Source organism: Triturus cristatus, chromosome 4_1 (genome assembly GCF_964204655.1).
Source record: "Triturus cristatus chromosome 4_1, aTriCri1.1, whole genome shotgun sequence".
NCBI classification, from domain to species: Eukaryota; Metazoa; Chordata; class Amphibia; order Caudata; family Salamandridae; genus Triturus; species Triturus cristatus.
In genome coordinates, this window is record NC_140585.1 from 1,335,838,100 (window position 1) to 1,335,858,963 (window position 20,864).

Sequence of the window (20,864 nt, forward strand, 5' to 3'; positions counted from 1 at the left end):
ATAGTATTTACTCTGAAGCCTCGCATGCATAAAACTCGAGCAAGAGCAGCAATTCTACTCATCCAATAATATTCCCAAAGAGAAAAAACAGACGCAAAAACAGTTTGCACACAATTTTGAACGGTCAGGGAGCCTGCACAAAATGCAATGAATGAGAGCTGGAGACCAATAAATAGGAGCAAGGGGCCTGATGACAGCCCTGCATACAAATGAACGTAGATTGTGGGTAGAAAGCTTGGTCCGACGAAAATGTTTCTGCATATGTGGCAGGTAAGCCATCTGACAATGTGCTGTGTAGCACCATCCATGTGGAGCCACTGCTGTGACGTGTGATCACAGCCTAGTACCACCTGATACAGAGTCCCTGTTCCTCACTTAACAAGAACTGGAGTTTAGTAAACATAAAAAAACACCCACAATAAGCATATGCCAAAAGGTGAAAAAACAGCTCACAGCACCACATGCAATGGGCTGGTTCAGACTAATAATGCTTCTGTTTCTCTGGTGCTGGCCAGCCAAAGAGAAACTGTTTACTATAATGTTGGGCCCAGATGTAGGCTGGCCAAAGAAAAGATTTGCCAATGATACAACCAGTCAATGAGTGCGTAAAGGAGCTGAAAGTGGATAATAAATTCAGCGTTGTGCTGAGTAGAGGCCCCCAAATTATGTTTTGGTCTGGGGCGCCCACAATGCTTAAGATCACCCTCAGGGGGCGTAAGAGGCAAAATGTAGGTCTGGCTGCCAACATACCTAAACTAGTGCTGCCTGAAATTTCTCAGAGTGACTGGCCACTTCTATAGCTCATAATGCTGTAGGAGGTGTCGAGATGGGGAGAGGAGTCTTTCATTGCAGCTTGTGCCTTGAAGACGTACAGAGGCTATTTGTGCATGTGTTAGAAGGCTGTGCTCCACCATAATAGAAGCCATTGGTGAGGTCCTTATCCGAGTATGGCGTCAAGTGTTGGATGACACATATTTCCACGTCTAGAGTTTGAAATTCTCATCTGAAGTATTCTGTTCAGTTCTGGACGCTCATCTGGAATATTGTGTACAATTCTAGAGCTCATATCTCAAGTTGTGTCCTTTTTTCGTGGCATTGTTTTGAAGGGGTATATGATGTTCTTAACTGTTGGAAACTGGAGCTACTTCTTCACAGAAAAACAATACATTGAATTTGAATATCAATATTCACAGATTGAGGGTCAGGCTGGTGTCTTGAGGCCTTTTGCTGATTCCCATTTGTTTTGCCACCTGGGCTCATGTTTTTGCTAAATTGCGAATGAATGTAGAAAGTTAACAGCTTCCCTATTTTGTAAATATTGTGGTCTTATCTGCGTAGACTGTAGGAATAAAAGGTAGGAGCTAGGTCTCGATGTCCCACAAGGACAAACATATCATCATCAGCCCTGGGATAATGTAAAAGAGAAACATTTTGATTTTTTTGCCAAATATGTCCTGTATGTCTCAAGGAGCGCTGCATTCAAAGGGAGATTTCCCCCTAAATTTGACGGCTCCCTGTGAGTACGAGCTTTATGAAATACATTGTTTACTATCCTTCACTTCACCCTAATCTAGATTTTTCTGTTTGACATATAAGAATGTTCATCCTTCTAGCAAGGAAAACATGTTAATTCTAAATACGGTTCAACTTCTGAATACTTATATCCAGTATGGATTTTATTTTTTTGTGTTCAAAATATTTTATTGAAGAAAACATTTTTCACATATATGAAACACAATACAAAAAATAATACCGATCTATAGAATATAGAAAACATACTACAATATATAAGAGGAAGTACAATTGTAGTATCAACATTGTATAATGGTATAAGCATAATATAAATAATAATAAAAGAAACATAAAAAGGCTACATTAAGCAAAGATTAACTATTACAAAAATGGAAATGAGTTTCCCAAATTGTAGAACATGTACCAATGAAGGAATCTAAACTAGACCACATACTAGACTTAGAAGAGGAGAAGTCTTTATGAGAGTGTGGATAAAAACATTGCCCGAGCCTCAGAAAAGGAGTCCATTCCCACCATGCATTAACCGAAAGTGAGGTAGTATCTTTCCAATTACAAGTGATAGATTTGAGTGCAGTGGAAATAAGGAAATCGAAGAATTTACAATCCATAGGGGATAAAATGGATTTAAAGAGTGAAGATTTGAGAATTAGAACCTGAAACGATAAATTTGTTTCGATTTTAAAAATCAGTGTAAAAAGATGCCATATTTGTAATAAACACTGATGTATGATAGGACAATTGAAAAATAAATGCTGTAGATCACCAGTAACAGATTGACAGTGCCAACAATTTGGAGTAACTAGGAGTTTAGCTTTAAATAATTTGTCGGGAGTCCAGAAACATCGATAAAGTAAATAAATATTAAATTGTATAAGGGTGGCCGGAAGATAATTAGCCGTCTTAGAATTCCAGATGTCATTCCAAGGTAAATTAAGTGTATGAAGATTTAAGTACGGGGACCATTTTTGAGTCAAATGTGCAAAGGAGGAATTTGAAGTAGTACGTTTTTTATATACTTTAGATGCTGTATGTCCTGAACGGCTAAACACAGAAATACAAAATTCAACACCAGATGATTGCGACATAGAAAGTAGTTGGGGGTAGGCATTAAGAATCGTATTACATAACAATGTATATTTAGACAACTCAGACAATGGCATCTTATAAGTGGCTTGAATAACATCAATCGTATGAAACATATCATATTGGCAAATATCTGCAACAAAGAAAATACCAGCAGCAATCTAATTTCCAAAAAGAAATATGTTTATGATATTGAAGTTTAGGATTGAACCAAAGAGAAACTTTTTTAGTGAAAGACAAGGTAGTAGAAAATTTACTATCAAATGATAAAAGGGCAATTTTAGAGAGGGCAAGAATAGGAGAACACTTACCAAAAGAGCCATTGCACATGGTAAGAAAAGCCGATAAAGGGTATGGAGCCAAAATATTTGTTTCCAGGAGAAGCCATTTAAGTGCATTAGAGAGGGGAACAGTGTGGAACCATACGGAAAATTGAGCCACAAGGAATGCAAAATGATATTTTTTCAAATCTGGAAGACCAACCCCACCTTCACATTTGCACAATTGTAACGTCTTAAAACTAATGTGTGCAGGCTTATTATTCCAGAGGAATTTAGTAAATAATTGATGTATTTTAGTATAAAAAGTGGACGGGAAGGAGAAGGGCAACATAGATAATAAATATAGAATTTGTGGAGTTATAGACATTTTAATTGCTGCTATGCGTCCCCACCAGTTTAAATGAAGATTAGACCATCTATCAAGTTTCTCTTTGGTATTTGTTAAAATAACAGAGCAATTGGTATCAACTGTATCTTTAACTGAACCGGTAAAAATTATCCCTAAATATTTGAGTTTTTTTGGAAACCAAATTATATCAGTATTCTCCAACATTGTAGAATTACAAAAGGCATTTAATGGAACAAATTCTGTCTTATTCGTATTCAAGGAGTAACCAGAAACCTCAGCATATTTATGAATAATATCAGGATAATAGGTATAGAGGTGGAAGGGTCAGAACCAAAACAACACATCATCAGCGTATGCCGAGAGTTTAATGGTGGTATCTTTCAAAACAACACCTGTATAAGTATCACTACTACGAAGTGAACATAAGAGGGGTTCTTATTGCAATAAGAAAAAGTAAAGGAGAGAGAGGACATCCCTGCCGAGTGCCTCTAAACAACCGAAAGGAAGTGGAACACAAACCATTGACTAAAATAGAGGCTGAGGGGGCTGAATACAAAGCCTTAGTCATATTAATAAAAGAGAAAGCTTCTAAAGTTTGAAATAAAAATTGCCAATTAACCTTATCAAATACCTTTTCTCCATCTAAAGCCATTACACCAATAGGTCCACTAGCTTCTTTGGCAAGAGATAAGGTATGAAAGAGCAACCGGGTATTATGAGCGGATAATCTACCCTTCATAAAACCAGTTTGATCAGATTATATAATTTGGGGTAGTAGGGGTGATAGTCTATTCGCTAAAACTTTTGCATATATCTTACAGTCTTGATTGATGAGAGATATGGGCTGAAAATAGGAGACTAAAGTATGATCTTTATTAGGTTTGGTGAGAACAATAATTGTGGCTTCATTAAAAGATCCTCCCATCATAGAAGTATGCTGAAATTCCGTAAAAAGGGAAAGTAAAAAAGGGGATAATTGATCTCGGTAGCATTTATAGAATTCGGCCGGAATTCCATCCGGGCCAGGAGGTTTTTTTGGAATTTAAAGCATTTATTGCTGTAAAAATGTCTTTGATGTCAATAGGGTTCTCTAAAGTAGCTCTATCATTATCAGAAAGCTGAGGCAATCATCAGGAATGAAGGAATTCACTGATAACAGTATTATTAGGTGGAAGAGGTTCATGATATAAAGAAGAGTAGAATGAAAAAAACTCCTTCAGTATGTCCTCAACCTCCGTCACCAATGTACCCTTATTCGTCGTGATGGCTGGAATTTGAACCCTTTCACGTTTAAGGCGCAAATAATTAGCTAGCCAACGGCCCGACTTATTAGAATAAAAATAAAAATTTGACTTTTCTTTTGAGATAAGTAAACCTGCTCTTTTACTGAGCATACAATTATATTCGTAACAGTATTTCTGAAGTTGGGATTTATATTGTGGATCTCTAGATGTAATAACAAGTCGTTCCACTGCTGCAATCTGTGTCTCCAATTCATTGAGATGGGAATAAAAAGATGTATTTTCGTCTGCCATATTAGAAATTGCAACTTCACGGATATATGCATTGAAGACATCCCAATGTATAATTTTAGAGGTATCACAGGACTTATTATTAAAAAAATAATCAGAAATAGCTGAAGCCATTTTTTTAGCATTGGTGGGGGTAAGGACTATTTCCGAGTTCATTCTCCATCTTTTATTAGAAATTGGAGGGTCGGAAATAGAAAAAGAAAAGGAAATCAAAGCATGGTCAGAAATCGTGATAGGGTGAATAACTGATTCACTAATCATGTGACATAAATTACGTGAGGATAATAAATAGTCAATTCGAGAAAAAGAAGAGTGAGCATTAGAATAAAAAGTAAAATCTTTGTCCGTAGGGTGTTCCAGTCTCCAAAAATCAACCAGTTTGGTAACGGAAAGAAAGGATTTCAAAGCAAAGAAAGCCTTGCTAGGCCGGAATTTAAAAGCAGAAGACCGGTCCAACAAAGGATCTCTTATAAGATTAAAATCAACGCCCATTACAAGGGATGCATTGCAAATTTTGAGTGCTTCATCAGAGACATAGGACCAAAAAACAGGGTCATCAGAGGTAGGGGCAAACATTTTAATCAAATTTAAGGTAAGTTTAAAAATAAGAACTTGGACAGCAACAAATCTACCATCTGCGTCATGGTGATGTGACAGAATTTGTGCACGAGTTTTGTGTGAGAAAAATATAGCTACTCCATTTTTACGTTTTGCAGCAGGAGATGAAACTATAGACCCTATCCAACCTCTAGACATAGTATGCAATATTTTGTCATTAACATGAGTTTCTTGAACAAAACAAATATCAACATTAGATTTGTGTAAATAGTCTAAAATTTTACGTCTCTTCACTGGATGTCTAAGACCCTTCACATTCAATGAAGCAACAATTAACTTTTGTGGCCTAGACATACTTTCCTAAAGGGAAGAAAAATAACATGACAGAAAAAAGAAAGAAAGATAGTAGCCCATATAAAAAAGACAAAACAAGACAAACAACATGCAACAAGGTCAGTCACCAAGACCTCATACCAATAGAACATTGGAGACGGAGATGCGAAGCAAGAAAACCACCAATAATGTGCACCTGCAAGGAAAAATAAGAAAAACCTGCATTAGGGAAGTAGAGAAAATTATTTTTATAGTCAGCCCGCAGAATCCGAAGGTTGAGAGTCCATGAGAACAGGATGATGTTGATCCAGGAATCTTATTAAATCTGCAGGAGCTGAGAAAGACTTAGAAATGTCATTTTTCCAGATGCGCATGACTGCAGGGTCAAAAAGACCATATTTGTAGCCAGCTTCTCGTAAACGAGGACGTAAATCTGAGAATTGTCGTCGTATTTGAACAGTCTCTTTTGCAAAGTCCTGATGAATGAAGACTTTATTTCCTTCAATTAGCAGAGAGGGAATCTCTCGGACAGCTTTACGAATAAGGAGATGGTGATGCCGCAGAACTTTAAAAATGATTTGTCTTGGCTTGATGTGGTTTACGAATTGAAGGTATTCTGTGGGCTTTATCAATCTCGAAGCGCTCTGGGAAGTAAATATTTAGTCGTTTAGGGAGAAGATTTTCCAAGGAGAGATGACAACTTTGACCTTCAACTCCCTCAGGAACATTAAAAATGCGTAAATTATACTGTCTATTTCTGTTTTCCAAGTCAAGTAAGGAACGCCGGAGAGAAGCAACCTGAGTAGGAATTGGAGCCATAGCTGTAATGGCTACAGTATTATCACGAATTCTAATCTCATTGTCAGCAACTCTCATCGTTAAGGAAGCCATATCTCTATGTACACTTTTAATATCTGTGGAAATGGAGTCCATATTTGTATGAATAGCTTGGATTTCCTCCAATATTTTTGCCAATGAGTCTTCTTGGGAGTCAATAGCTTTAGCTTTAGGAGGAGGAGGTGAGACAGCTTGTTTGCGTTTATTTGGACCCATTTTGGACTCCATGCTGATAAGTAGGAAGCAACCAGTAGTAAAAGGAAAAATTAATAATACCACAAATAGCAAATGTGGTTTTCTGCGACAGAAAACAATTTATATGGCAGAAAAAACAGCTCTAAAAGTCATAAAGCAGTGCCATAATAAAGCTTAACAGGGAATACAAAATGACAAAATCCCTTTAAACTTATGCAGAAATGAAAGTGGTGGCCAGCAATAGGCAGATACAAATATCCCTTTAAGAGAAGAGAGGCTTTTGAAGAGAGGAGGTGCCCAGCAAGTAAAGCCCGCCTCTTCTGTGTAGAATGCACAGAGAAACCGAGGAAAGCAGGAGCCTTTCCTAAGCGTAAAATGAAAAAGCCTACCGCTCTGCACACGGAGGCACAAGACCTCCGAAATTCAGCCCACCGGTTTCTGGGGCATAAAGAGGCAGCTGAGCTGAAGGAGAAGACGTGATACAGCCCTAATCGTTGTCTATTTTCATTGTGGAGCAGGTAAAAAGACGGAAATCAAAGCGCAGAGGCCATCTTGGATCGCGCGCGCTGCCGTCACCCCAGTATGGATTTTAGAAATCTACACCTTGTTATTATATAGCGCTTCGTTGTAAAGAACATGTTGTATCAATGTCCTGACCTTTGAAAGGGTGGAAGGCTGATTTGGCCTTGCTAGGATTCAAACTTGCATCCTGCTAGTCGTGGCTTGTTACAGGGTGGACGTTTAACTCACTGAGCTATCCAGCCTACATAATTATCGGCAAATGGATCAAAGATCCCTGGTGGTGTTGAGGCGGTCTCGAGGCTGCAATATGAGTTTCCTCACTGCCACACTTTTCATGGCGGTGCGACTGCCATCAAGTGTGGTGGAGAGGAAACAAAAGGGGTCTACCGGGACCCCCTTGTGCCTGTGCGCAATGGCGTGTAGACATGGGGGCACATGTTGTGCCCCCCTGTCTGCATGCACCCCCAGTTCCTACAGGCCATGGACTTGACAGTCCATGCCCTGCAGGAACTGCCTTTGATGCTCCCATTGTGGTGCCTTTTTCAAAGGCACCGCCGTGGGACTGCCAAACCACTGCCCACCAGAGACTTTAAAAGCCATACTCTGGTTGGCGGTTTTTTATGGCTTTGGTTGTCATGGAGCGGGGCGGCGTCATGGCAGCCTCGCTCCGAGACCGCCAAAGTCATAATAAGGACCTCATTAATGTATAGTCCTGCCACATTACATCTATATCCGTTTGCACACTATCACTCTACATCTGTTTCATTTAACATACTCTACACTACGCCGCTTCACTCTATGCCACTTCACTTTATCCCACTTCACTCTATGCTCTTCCACTGTACGGAACTTCACTCTATGACACTAAACTATATGCTACTCCACTGTACGCTATTACACTCTACCACACAACACTGTATGCCACTCTACTGTATGCTATTCTACTGTACGCCACTCTACTCTACGTCACTCCACTCTACAACACTCCACTCTCCACCACTCCACTCTCACCACTCTACTGTATCCTATTCCACTCTACTCCAATCCACTCTATGACAGCACACTTTATGCCACTTTCCTCCACTCTACTGTACCACACTCTACTAAATGACACTCCACTTGACGACAGTAAACTCTACAATGTCAACAAATGCTTAATTTAAAATCAAATCAAACGGGATTTGTAAAGTGCTGCTTATCACCTGTGAGGGTATCCAGGTGTTTGGGAGTGGGGGATTCCTGCTGCTGAGATGGATTAGTTGAAGAGCTAGGTTTTAGGTCCTTCCTGAACACCTGCAGGGTGGGGCTATGCAGAGATGGAGGGGGAAGCCATTCCAGGATTTGGCCACCAAGTGTGTAAAGGCACAGCCACCGCTCTTGCTCCTGTGAATACAGGCAAAGTAGTGGGATGAAGAGCAAAATATACGAGTAGGTTGGTGGAAGTTCACCCTGTGATTGAGGTATGCCGGTCCCTTGTTGTGTAGGGCTTTGTAGGCGTTGGTGAGAATATGAACTGGCATCGCTTGCTGATGGGGAGCCAGTGCAGAGAATTGAGGTGGGGGGTGATGTGGGTCCGTATTAGGAGGTCGAGGATGAGCCTGGCTGCTGCATCGGTCTGAATGGTCTGGTGTCTGTTTAGTAGTTGTGAAGTGATTCCCACTTAGAGGGAGTTTCCGTAGTCCAGACGGCTTGTGATGAGGGCCTGGGTGACTGTGTATCTGGTGGTGATTGGAGCCAGTTGAAGACTTTCCTGAGAATGTGCAGGGTGAGGAAGCAGGCACATGAGACAGTTTATCTGCTTCCTCATTGAGAGCTTGCTGTCCAGAATGATTCTGAGGTTTCTTGCGTGTTCAGTGGGTGTGGGGCCGTGCTCTATAGGCCACCATGAGACGTCCCCCAGGGAGTTGGTGGTACCAAAGATGAGTATTTCTGTTTTGTCTGTGTTGAGTTTGGGGCATCGGTTTTGCATCCAGCTTGCGATGATGGTCTTGCATCTGTGGAAGTTAGGCTTGGTGTTAGTCAGGTCTGAGGAGAGTGAGAGGATAAGCTGAGTATCGTCTGTGTAGGAGATTATGTTCATGCCGTAGGATCTGGCCATGGTGGCCAGAGAGAGGATCCTTACTGGGACGCGCACCGCAGATCATGTTTTTCGGATCGAGTTGAAGGGTGGGTGGCGGACATTTTGACTTTGTCCAGAGAGGAAGGACGCAATCCATTCAAGGGCTTGCCCTTGGCTCCCCATTAGGTGGAGACTGTGTAGGGGGGTGAAGAAGGATATGCTGTTTAATGCTGTGGAGAGTCTGAGGAGAATCAGGGTGGCGGTTTCTCCCCTGTCTACGAGAGTTGTGATGTCGTCTGTGTCCGCAATCAGGGTGCTTTTGGTGCTATGACTTGAGAGGAATCTGGACTGGGATCCTTGGGAGCTCCTGAGTGAATGGAGCCCATGATGGTGGTGGTTGTGTTCACGGAGAGAGATTCTCATGTGTTTAGTGAGATTTTTTGGGAGTCGATGGTGTTGAGAAGTCTGTTGAGTTCAGTTACAGAAGGTTGGGGCTTGAAGTTTTCATAGATGTTGGCGATTTTGCTGTAGAAGAAGTCAGCGAGGGAATGGCAGAGCTCCTGAGAGGAGGTGATGGTGTTTTCGGTGGCTGTGGTGCTGGAAAATTCCTTGATGATGCAGAATAGTTCCTAGCTGTGGTTGAAGCTGGCGTCCAGGCGGGGGGCCAGAGCAGTTTTCCTGGCTGTCTTGAGTTGCTGATGGTACTCATTGAGGGCTAGTTTGAAGTTAGAGCAGTCATTGTTTGTTTTGCTGGTGTGCCAGATTCTTTAAAGATGCATGCAGGTGAGCTTGTGGAATTTGAGCTCTGAGGTGAACAAGCTGTGGTGTTTGAAGGATCAGCTGGTTTTGATGGGTTTGAGGAGTGGGGCTATGTCGGCACAATTGTTGATCCATGCGTTGAAGTTTGTGTTGTCATTTCCAATTGTCCCCTCAAGGTCGGTGATGGCTTTTGGAGGTGAGGTACTGAGGGAGCTAGTCCAGAGGTCTTTAGTTTCTTTGCTCAAGCACCTGTAGCGGGATTTGGGCGGGTTGGCGGGTGTGGTGGAGGTGGTCATGATGTGGAAATGGACAATAGAATGGTCGGGCCAGTTGATTTAGGTGGAGCGGCTGTACCTGATTCAGTTGCTGGCTGAGAATATTGGGTTGAGTGTGTCTGCCGATGTGCGTGGGGTCCGAGACCAGTTGGGAGAGCCTGATTATATGCATGCTCTTGAGTAGATAGGTTGCATTGGTGTCGTTGAGGTCTTCCAGGTAAAAGTTGTGGTCACTGCGGAATAGGAAGTCTTTTGAGTTAATGGCCAGTTGGGACCTGAAGTCAGGGATGGCCTCGCATAAGATGCGGTGTGGTCTTGGAGGTCTGTAGGCGAGGATGCCTTTGCCCGTTTTGCTGTTGATGTTGATCTGAAAGTTGAGGTGTTCCATAAAGGGGGTGGGGGTGTCAAGGGTGGCTGTGCACTTGAGGGACTCTATGTGGATGATGGCTATTCCACCGAGGTGCTTGTTGGTGCAGTCCCGGTGAATTATCTTGTATACGTTAGGTGTGATGGTGGCAATGATAACAGCTGATGACAGGTTCAGCCAAGTTCCGGTGAGGAAGATGATGGTGTCCCAGATCTCACTGGTGTGCTTGTGGAGTGATTGGGTGTTGATCAGCAGGCACTGGAGTTGACCTGTTGCAGTGGGCGGGAGCTCTGGAGTGAAGGGCTCTGTGTTGAAGTGGAAGGTTCAGTGACAGCAGGAAAAAGGTCCTGCTGTTGATCGTGGGGAGGCACGGTTGCAATTGCTGTTGCGTTGTCCAGGGTTGAGGACTGAAAGTTCGGTGCAGGTATACCTGTGGATAGGTGGGGGGCCAGGTGTCCGGGCAAAAAAGGGTTTCAAAAACATTGACATTTCCTGAAAAAAATAAGGGTTAGGGATAAGTTATAGTCAGGAAAACTTTATCTATTCTTTCTATAGAAGCCCAACTTAAACTACACAAATATTAGAAATTCTAAAGGTATAGTTATAACTTAAATTCTAATTTACACACCACCTTCAAATTACTATAACTCACAGACCTATGTCTCCGGTGTTGTCAGTTCACTTGCCACACTAGACGAACTATAACTCGCACCTTCCTCATGCACTGGTTATACCCTTCCATATTACATAACTTATATCATGTGAAATCATAGCATTTATAAAACACTTATGACATATCAGATTACGTCATTTGTCATAACAGTGTAAAACTGTATGTGCAAACGTAATGCTCATTTCAATTGATAATGTGTTGTCTATAATGGCACTCTATCCCACTCCACTACACTGCACTCTATGCCACTCCACTCTACAACACGAACAGCAATCCACCACACTCCACTCCATCATACTCCATGCCACTTCACTCTAGGCCAATCTACGCCACTCCACTCAACATCCTATGCCTCTCTGCTCCACTCTATGCCACTCCACTCTGACACTTTACTGCACTCTACACTAAGCCACTGCACTTCACAGCTCTCCACTCTACATCCCTTTACTCTACTCTATTCCCCTCCACTTTATGCCCCACCAATCAGAAACTTTACTTCACTCTATGCCACTATAACACCACCATGCTGCACAACAGCCATGCTGGAATACAACATGGCAAAAACATATTGGCAAAGCCAATTGCTCTTGCATAGGTGAGATGCATTGGCTTGTTTTCATTTTCTAGCCGCATCCCATGTAAGCACACTTCTGGCCAGTATCTCCTCCCACACAGTACTATCAGGGTGACGCTCATGTATTACCATGGTGACCATGTGATTATTTCTGGTCACCTCTTCTAAGTCAGCCAGATGATCAAAGCGTTCTTTGTTGCCATGTTACTTAAACAACAAGTGCATATCTGCAGAATGCAGCAAATCTCTCCGTTTTCCTTAGACAATTATTCAAGTCACCTTGCTGATTTGAAAAACTCTGGTCCCATCGTCTTTATGAATGATGGACGGAATGCTGACAATGCAAAAATTCTCCCCCAGTCAAAAGATCTGGGTTAAATCCAACGTTCTTTTGCCCACTACGCCATCCCAGTTTGGACCGAGCCATATGCAAATCAGTCTTGACCCTGTGCCCCATGGGAACAGTCCAGACTGAACAGCCCGTCCATCAGTTGTTTGCTGTAACACTTTTCGCCCTAAGTGGGATGGGTATGCCCAGACGTGGGTCCCTTGCTCACTGTGCCACTGGATTCAAGCTGCGAGATATGGAGTTTCTGCCAATCTCTCACATCAGTATTGTATTAATCGAGACTCTTCCCCAAATTCCACCCTGGACTGCCGCCTGGTCACCGTTACATATATTACCAGGAGGACAAATATCTCCTGTGTCCATCGTAGAAGACATTCCCAACCCACTGAGAGGGGCTGCCAGTGGGGTAATCGGGAAAGCCACAGACTTGTGCTAGTTGCTGTGCACCTCTAAATACCTTCCAAATATATCTAAGATCTCTTAAGTTCTAAGTATAGAGTGAATCGAGCCTCCCAGCTAGAAGAGGAGATCATCGGCCTAGAAGGAAATCACCCTCTCCCATCCCTAGGCCCACCTTATCCCACAGATCTGGGCATCTACTCTCACCCAGTTTTCCAGAGGCCCCGTCAACAATGGAGGAGAGAGCGGACAGCCTTGCTTTGTACCCTTCCCAGCTCAAACTGCAACCTCACTCCTTTGACTCTAACCCGTGCCTGGGGTCCAGCAAGAAGGAGTCGAATTGGATTGGCCGTTGGAAACCGACATCATAATCCAGACGGTGGAAATGCCATACTTAAGGGATTATGGTGCAGTTCCGCCTGACCAGAGTCAGATTTCCCGCCGGTTTACACTACGACTGCCGTCATCCGAATGCGGCTGTTGGAGTTTAAACCTACCATGTCGTTCGGAAAGCCTTCGACCAGCAGCCGAAGGCTTTCTGACCAACGTCGTAAATAGGCACTTGGTGTTCAATGACACCAGAAAACATCCAGAAGTTGTAAAAGGACTCCATTCCTACTTTTGGCTACCTGATGATCAGAAAAGCGCAGTATCATTGGTGGGTCTGATACCATACAAAGGAGGGTTTGGCCGATAATCAGACTAGTAGTAACTCAACAGGCTAGGCATACAAAAGAAAAGGCTTACCTCTAAAACTTGTAAAATTACTTCTGTAACAAGCTGTAAAAATCGTAACATGTTGGATGTCATCTTCACATAAATCTTTAGCAAATATGAAATAGTCACGTGAGCCAAAACAGGATACACTATGTCAAATATATGACTTGTGAGGCGCTACAGCCCAATAATGTGCTCTAGTTTTCAGAAAGCCATACAAAGTCACAAACAAAACTACCTCTCTGAACAAATCTCCCTTTTCGCAAAAGCATGCAATAAATCACCCACTGAAATACAAAGAGGCACTCTTTTGGGGTTTCTACAGGAAAAACTTTCACCTTATTCTCCGGTGCATACAGATTCCTGCTCCTTTGTTTAGAAGGCACCACAAAGATTGTCATCCATTCTCTATTAACTGTCTCTCTGTGGAATGAACTGCCTCCACAGCTCCACCTAAATGTTAATCACCTCAGGAAAACCTGGCTATGCTTTCTCAGTGTGACTGTTCATGTTGTGGACTTTTCTGACCTGTGTTGCAGCACCAAGGAACCTGATCTGGATGTACAAAGAAATAAACCTAAACAAACCTAATAAAAAGAGATGCACAAACGTCCATGGTATGCACGTTACAAACTCCACTTTACACGTTTGCCAACACATCATTCTACATCAGGTTGTGTCTGTGCCTTACCATACATGGAGATAAACAAAAGAAGCAGTTCTGCTTTCAAAAATATTGTCTCAGAAGGCGACCTGACAGCTGAAAACCTCACTCTGAACAAAGTGCGTTTGGATACATATTGATATGAATGTCTGGTCTGCCTTTGGCTGCAGGCAACCTTTTATTTACATGTACTTGTAATGTCGCTACAGGAATGGTCAACTTGAAATATAAACCCACACAGAGTTATAGGTGAATACACTGCAGTGACCCAGATTTAAAGCATATCATTGGCCATGTATGTTCACCCAATTTTTCGAAACAACATCTATGAGATAACCTTTTTTTCTAATTGTTTCTAAATAAAAGCGACTAGTACAAATAACCCCCAAAAGGCAAAGAACCAAACACACTGCAGCACAGATTCACTGAATGTTTTCTTGCAGTCGGTTTAATGCTTTTATCACACACTTATGTATGTATGTACTCGTATTACAACAGCACAAACCTAGATGAGCAGTAAAAAGATAACGTATCCCCTACCACACGTTATAAGGATAATGCAGGTCACTCAGGAGTTCCGTGGCCATATGGAGAATCAAGGTGGAAAGCAGTGTTCCCTTTATAAATAAGATCATGGAACTTGAAGGCGACTTGCAATATCCTTTTAAATAAATGGCAGAGGGTACTTTAATTCGGTTATAATAATACATGGTCACCACATCACCTTCCCACAAACATTCTAAATCCTTGGTGTGCTGCTTTTTCATATGAAATAGCTAGGATGTTTCCAAGCACGGTGAATAAAAGAACCTGTACTTCAAAACTAACTTGCCAAAGAGCAGTTAGATATTTGTTGCAAAAAGAAATTGGAATCTGTTCAATAAGATGTCAGATAAAAAACAAACGCCAGTAACTCAGTAAGAAAACGTAGAAAAAAACATGCAGTGATTCAAGTGTGCAAAAAATAAACATGCTGCCATAAATATCTAATTTCTGTTTATCAATGTTCATCTAGAAAAACAGAGCAGAATGAGAAAAGCCAGGTTTTATTGTTGCGGTTTATACTGCAAGTGTATTTATGCTCCTTAGCATGCCTTTCAGCTTGGCTGCTGGCTCTGGCAGCAGGCACTGTGACCTCAGAACTCAAATGCAATAATTACAATCGAGCAGCTATGTCATTCCTTACAAGCGACTAGAGGCGTCACAAGTTGCCTGTAATAAGGATATTAGAGATGGGCTTTTATAGAGGGAATGTAGGCTCCTATGAGTAGTTATGAGAGGACATAAGGCTGTTTCTAGGAGAGGGAGAAGGGAAGGAATTTATTAGAAATTAATACAGGATCCAGAGGTGGAATGATGATGTAACCAATGGGAAAACAGCCCTTTTTGGTTTGGAGAAAATCTCCTTTGTGGATATTGTTCCCAATGTTAATATATGACTAATAAAAATGCAATGCTCTCTTTATTTTCATAGAAAATTCTAGGTGAAAGTTAATTTCCAACTGAAATCTGAATTTTTATGTTATGCCATTCCTATAACATGTTAACAAGTTCAAGATATAATCAGCTATGATTTTATGTGGGGAAATACTTTCAAAGGTTTTTATTGACGGCACAACGTGTTTGGGAGGCCTGTTGTAAATAAAGAGGTAGATACTTTGTAGAACGGCCTGCACATAGAACATAGTTCAAATGTGATACTGCATATTTTACTGTCCATGTGTTGGTTTAAAAAAAGCACAAAAAAAATCATGCATCTCTGTCATGGTACAAGAAAACTGAAAATGATATATGAAACACAGTAGGCACAACTTTATTTGTCTTATACATACTGTGGGGAAATGGCAAAGACATAAATTAAAGTTGGATGACTAGAACATGCAAATACATTTAATATTTGTGAACTCAAGGGTAAAAGACACTACAAAAATCGACAAAAATAGGTTACACTGATTTCTTAAGCCAGTTCTAACTGCACCAGTTATTTTGTTAGTAAGTCACAAAATACACCTCTAACAAAAGCGGCGCGGAAATAAAGTTAGTGGCACCACTTCCAGGGGTTAAAGGACACCTCAGAGTCCTCTCCACCAGCATCACTTTAGGCATCTTGCACACCCGAACCCTCCAAAGCTCAGATGGCATGCTTGTGCAAAGCTTGCAAACTCGACCCATCCCCACCTCCAAAATCGAGTGGTGCCCTGCTCTCAGCCTCCGGATTGCTTAGCTGTCGCAGGGATTGTTCCAAGGCCTCCTCCAGGCGTCCACGTAGAACCCGAACGGCTTCCAGCTCTGACTGCAGGGTCTTCTTCTCCTCACAGCTAATTACACCAATCACAAAAAAGGAAACATTTAAAATCATCAACTAAAATATCCAAGTTTCCCAAAAAAGAGGAGCAAAATATGGTTCTTTATAAAAAAAACAATTATAACAGTATTCATAGAACGACTACACTAGCTATTTCTCACAGTAAACATACATTTATCACATTAAACAATTATTCCTTGGTTTATAATAGGATTCTCAAAGTTATCAGAATTTATGACTTATACGGTAATCTCTTGCTGCCAGAGATAACGGATCTTTAATTCATTCACTAATTTAGATTCCTTTTTAACTTCAAGTTCTAAAAACAATGCATGTGGTCATTAGCAATGCTCTGGTAAGCGACTGCTTTTAATATTCAGGCAGAATGCTTTTTCTTACCATCTAAGACAATTAAGACCTCTTTTCAAACACCCTTGAAGCATAAAATATATTTGGTCTAGAATGGTCCCTCTTCAAGGAATAGTTATACCAGCCTTATTACACTATGCTAACTGACTTATTTTGCAAATAGTTAACATCAAAAGGGTACAATTAATGAGGAAACAGTAAATAGGATTTAACCATTTAATTAATTTGTCAACTGGTTTATGGATTATTGCAGTAAAATATTACTATCTTGGTATGCGTAGTAAGGAAAATATAATTAATAACTGAAATGGGTACTTCTTTTATATAAACATTATTTTAAGCAAAACTTAGCTCACATTTCTAAGCTACATTTAACTGTTCACACTTTGTTGGATTTTCATGTAAACATGATCATGCCATGGTTCAGTTAAGAAGTTGCTCGACATACCTCATAGGTTGGCACGCTATCAAAATTATACATTGTTTAATGTGAAAGAAGTTGAGATGGTTGTACTATAAAAATCACACTTTTTTTAATAAGTAAGATAGGCCATTGTGCTAGTTCCCTTTTTTACAAATAAAGCTTTCAGATCAAACATACACAAGAACGTATACATACAAAGGCACCTATCCCCCTATTGTATTGGTATAATATTTTTTTACAAAAATGTAGAAGAAACTATGTAGAAGAACTCCCCCATAACAATAGAGACATGCATTTAGAGATATTTAAATTGAGAGGAGATTACAAATTGGGTAGAGTCAGTGGGAGGCATATTTATTTTTTGAAGCAGTAAGAGAGAGTAAACTAACGTCCTGCATACATTTGGGGTGAAGAGGCAATCCAAGTTCCACCGTACGCAAAATGCATTCACACCAAAGATTAATTTACTTGACAGCTCAAAAAGGGGCACCGAGAACTGAACAACTTATTACATCCACGTATGCTACATGTATGTATAATTTACAAATTTTGTCCCATTTATGTATGTTTCCTACAGTTGTAAACTGTGCATATCAATTATGTATAGCATACACAGCTCATAAAAATGTACTTTCTTCCCCACAGTAAACAAAGTTAATTTTAGCCAGTTTTTACAGTAAACTCAGAAAAGGCTAATTGAAATATGTGTCAATTTTCCAATATATTTATGAAAGTGAATCTATTTCCATAGGAAAAATATTCTCTCACATTTTCTCTAAATAGAAAACGCTGATTAAAATAATCTGCAATTATTTCCTCATTCGCCCAACTTTAATTCCTGACTTATGCCAAGGTAAAACAGGAGTACTTTAGAAAGCAGGAAGTCACTAAAAAGAATGGTGCTTTGGATTTGCTAATCATTAAATTTGCTTTCAATGTTGCTCCTTTCTGGGTGTGAAGCACTTATTTGCAGCGCCTGGCATGAATACTACTTAACCCTTTCCATTTGATACCCCATGTTTGTGGCACCTATTAGTGGCTACGGTTTGCTTTACAACAGAACACAATCAACTGCATTTTAATCATGCATGCACTGGATCTGGAAGTTTTCATAGCATTGCTCTTGAGCCGCTATGGGACATCGCAGGTCTACACACTGACCCAGTTCCACCCTAGAAGTGGCATAGCGAGCCATTGATGAGCACCATTCATGAGATAACATCAGTTTCTTGCTGCACTCTTACTGCCCCCTTGGACGTGCAGTACTTTACAACTGGAGCCACCAGTGTGTAGATCTCCATTCTGGGACCATTTTAGATGGTAAAAAGAGACCACTTCACAGAACAGGGAGGTGGTAGTGCAGTGAGGAATGTTCGGTTAGACAGAGTATCCACCAGAAAGAACATTACCAAAGGTAATTAACTTGTTCTTCTGATGGATACTTTTAACTGTAGATTCCTCACCTTTAGAGCAGATACCAAAGCAGTACCTCCCAAAGGCTCGGACCAAAAGACCTGCAGGACCGAATGGGTGAAATGACACTGCTGTCGGACCACATTATAAAGGCAGTAGTTTGGGGGGGCATGGCTACGCAAGCAATGGAGACAGACGCGCTTGTGTAGAGCTCCGTCGGCGGATCCCCTTTTCTGCCGCATATCTCCGATTGCATGCATCCTCTGGGGCCGGACACACCTCTGGTCAAACCTGTGGCTGACCTGAATGCTACGGTGAAGATTGCAGTGACGTCGGACAAAGCGACCCGCGTCTGAACCCGCCAGACTCCGGAGATGCCGAACAGAGCGCCGCCATCCCGGGAAAGCCCATCACGTTAGACCGTGGACAGGCCGCGCCCACCAGTCCCAGAGCAATGGCATATGTCGCTGAGTGGATGCTTTAATCTCCTGCTGGTGCCGGACTCAGCCTACCAATGGCCGGAAAGGCTCCCCACAGCGGGAATCGAATGACCCTACTGCTGCAATAATCTTCAAGATATAGCAAGTGAGTGCCCGCACGTAGCCGCACCTCTTACTGACACATTGCAATCTAATGCACTGTGCAATACCTGGATCACGAGGCCCTTGTGGATCGGCCGCATTCACAACTACGCATCCCATTGCATGAGTGGCTGTACAGGGCGTGGGGAGTGGTGCTGATTAAAACTGGCCATGCTGCACTGCGACGCCCAATATGAGAGCAGAGGCGCCTGGTGACGAGAGGCACCACTGACCAGCGCGGTGGAAGCAGGGTGTATGAATCTCCCTTTCACAAACTAATGCCACCTTCAGGGGATTTTGCGCATACAGGAGCCAGCATCGGGGGCAAACTGGTCCACACCTTCAAAGGAAGAAAAACATAGCGCCACATAGAAACTTCCAGTCGATGACTGGCAAGGCTCCTGGACTACTGCCCCTGAGGCCCTGGACTCCTCACCCATACTAAACTGCGGCTGGTCACAACAGAAGGAAGGTCTGGGAGTCACTGAAAAGCCGGCCTCCACCAACACACCTTGTGCACCTGGTTCGCGCAGCTGCACACTCTGCCGGCCGTCTGCATACTCTACCCTCACTGTCCCACCCGCCACCGGGCCTCACGCACAGAAGCCCTCAGATCTATGTCACGCGGTGGTCGTATAAGAACTGGCGCTGGGGGCACACCAGTCCCACCCCCCGCTGAGCCGATCCCAAACGGACAAGATGGCAGAAGAAAGAGCGACCAACCCGATGTCCAGCAAACTAGATGCCGTACTGGCGGCAGTAGAGAAGCTAGGTGAAACCCTGAACCAAACCCGCACCTCAAGGTGACCATCGATCTTAATTTATTCTGTGCAGATCATCGTAAACTCGCAGACAGAACCTCTACTATAGAGACCACCATTACGGAAATCTCTCCACAGATAGAAATGGCGGAAAAGCATATTCAAGACCTTCTCAATCCAATGGAGTTTTTAGAAGGCAGGGCTGAAGATGCTGAAGGTCGATCACGGCGAAACAACGTTCGCGTGGTAGGTCTTCCGAGGGGACGGAAGGCAGAGACCCTGTGACTTACACCGAATCCTGGCTCCGTACATTGCTGCCTGAAGAGGCACTCTCTCCCCACTTTGTAGTTGAAAGGGCGCACAGGGTGCCAGCCAGACCCCCGCCCCCAGGCTCCAACCCAAGGTCACTCTTAATTTGTCTGTTGAACTCGAGGGACAGAGACGCCATACTTCAGGTAAACAGAAAACTGCAGGAAGTGCAAGTAGACAACCACAAAGTCATGTTTTTCCCAGACTTTAGGTTACTAGTGCAGAAACAACAATACTCATACATGGCAGTGAAGAGACGGCTCAGACAACATAACCTAAAATACTCCCTGATGTTTCCAGCACGACTAAGAGTAGTTGCAGACAGCAAGGTTCACTTTTTTAAAACCTCGGAGGAGGCGCAAGAATGGCTTGACAGGTATGGCTCCGCGGAAGCCAATGCCCTGGCAACTGACATGAAAGAAAACGCTGCCAACACCTCCTCCAGCCGTCGACGAAGAGAGATGAAACGTAAGTAGCTTCAAGCCTCTCCGACTCTTGGACCGGACCCAGCACAGATGCTACGTCATCAACGCAAAGCCCTTCAGACGGCTGCGGTCATCAGCGGGGCGCAGGAAGACACTGCCTCGACTTCCAGTCTACAGGAACAGGCTAGTGATGAGGAACTCTCAGACGAATTTCCGAC

The 20,864-nt window shown here is 42.4% G+C and overlaps 1 protein-coding gene across 11 annotated transcripts in view; it reads right to left on the minus strand.

The window, feature by feature from the left end:
- PDE4DIP (phosphodiesterase 4D interacting protein) overlaps positions 1 to 20,864 on the minus strand; it is a 1,321,554-nt gene that overhangs the window by 531,643 nt on the left and 769,047 nt on the right. For all 11 annotated transcript variants that reach the window (XM_085654823.1, XM_085654822.1, XM_085654821.1 and 8 more), the window contains one exon: positions 16,238 to 16,377. In XM_085654823.1, coding sequence (XP_085510949.1) covers positions 16,238 to 16,377 — 140 coding nt within the window. The remainder of the gene's footprint in view (positions 1 to 16,237; positions 16,378 to 20,864) is intronic.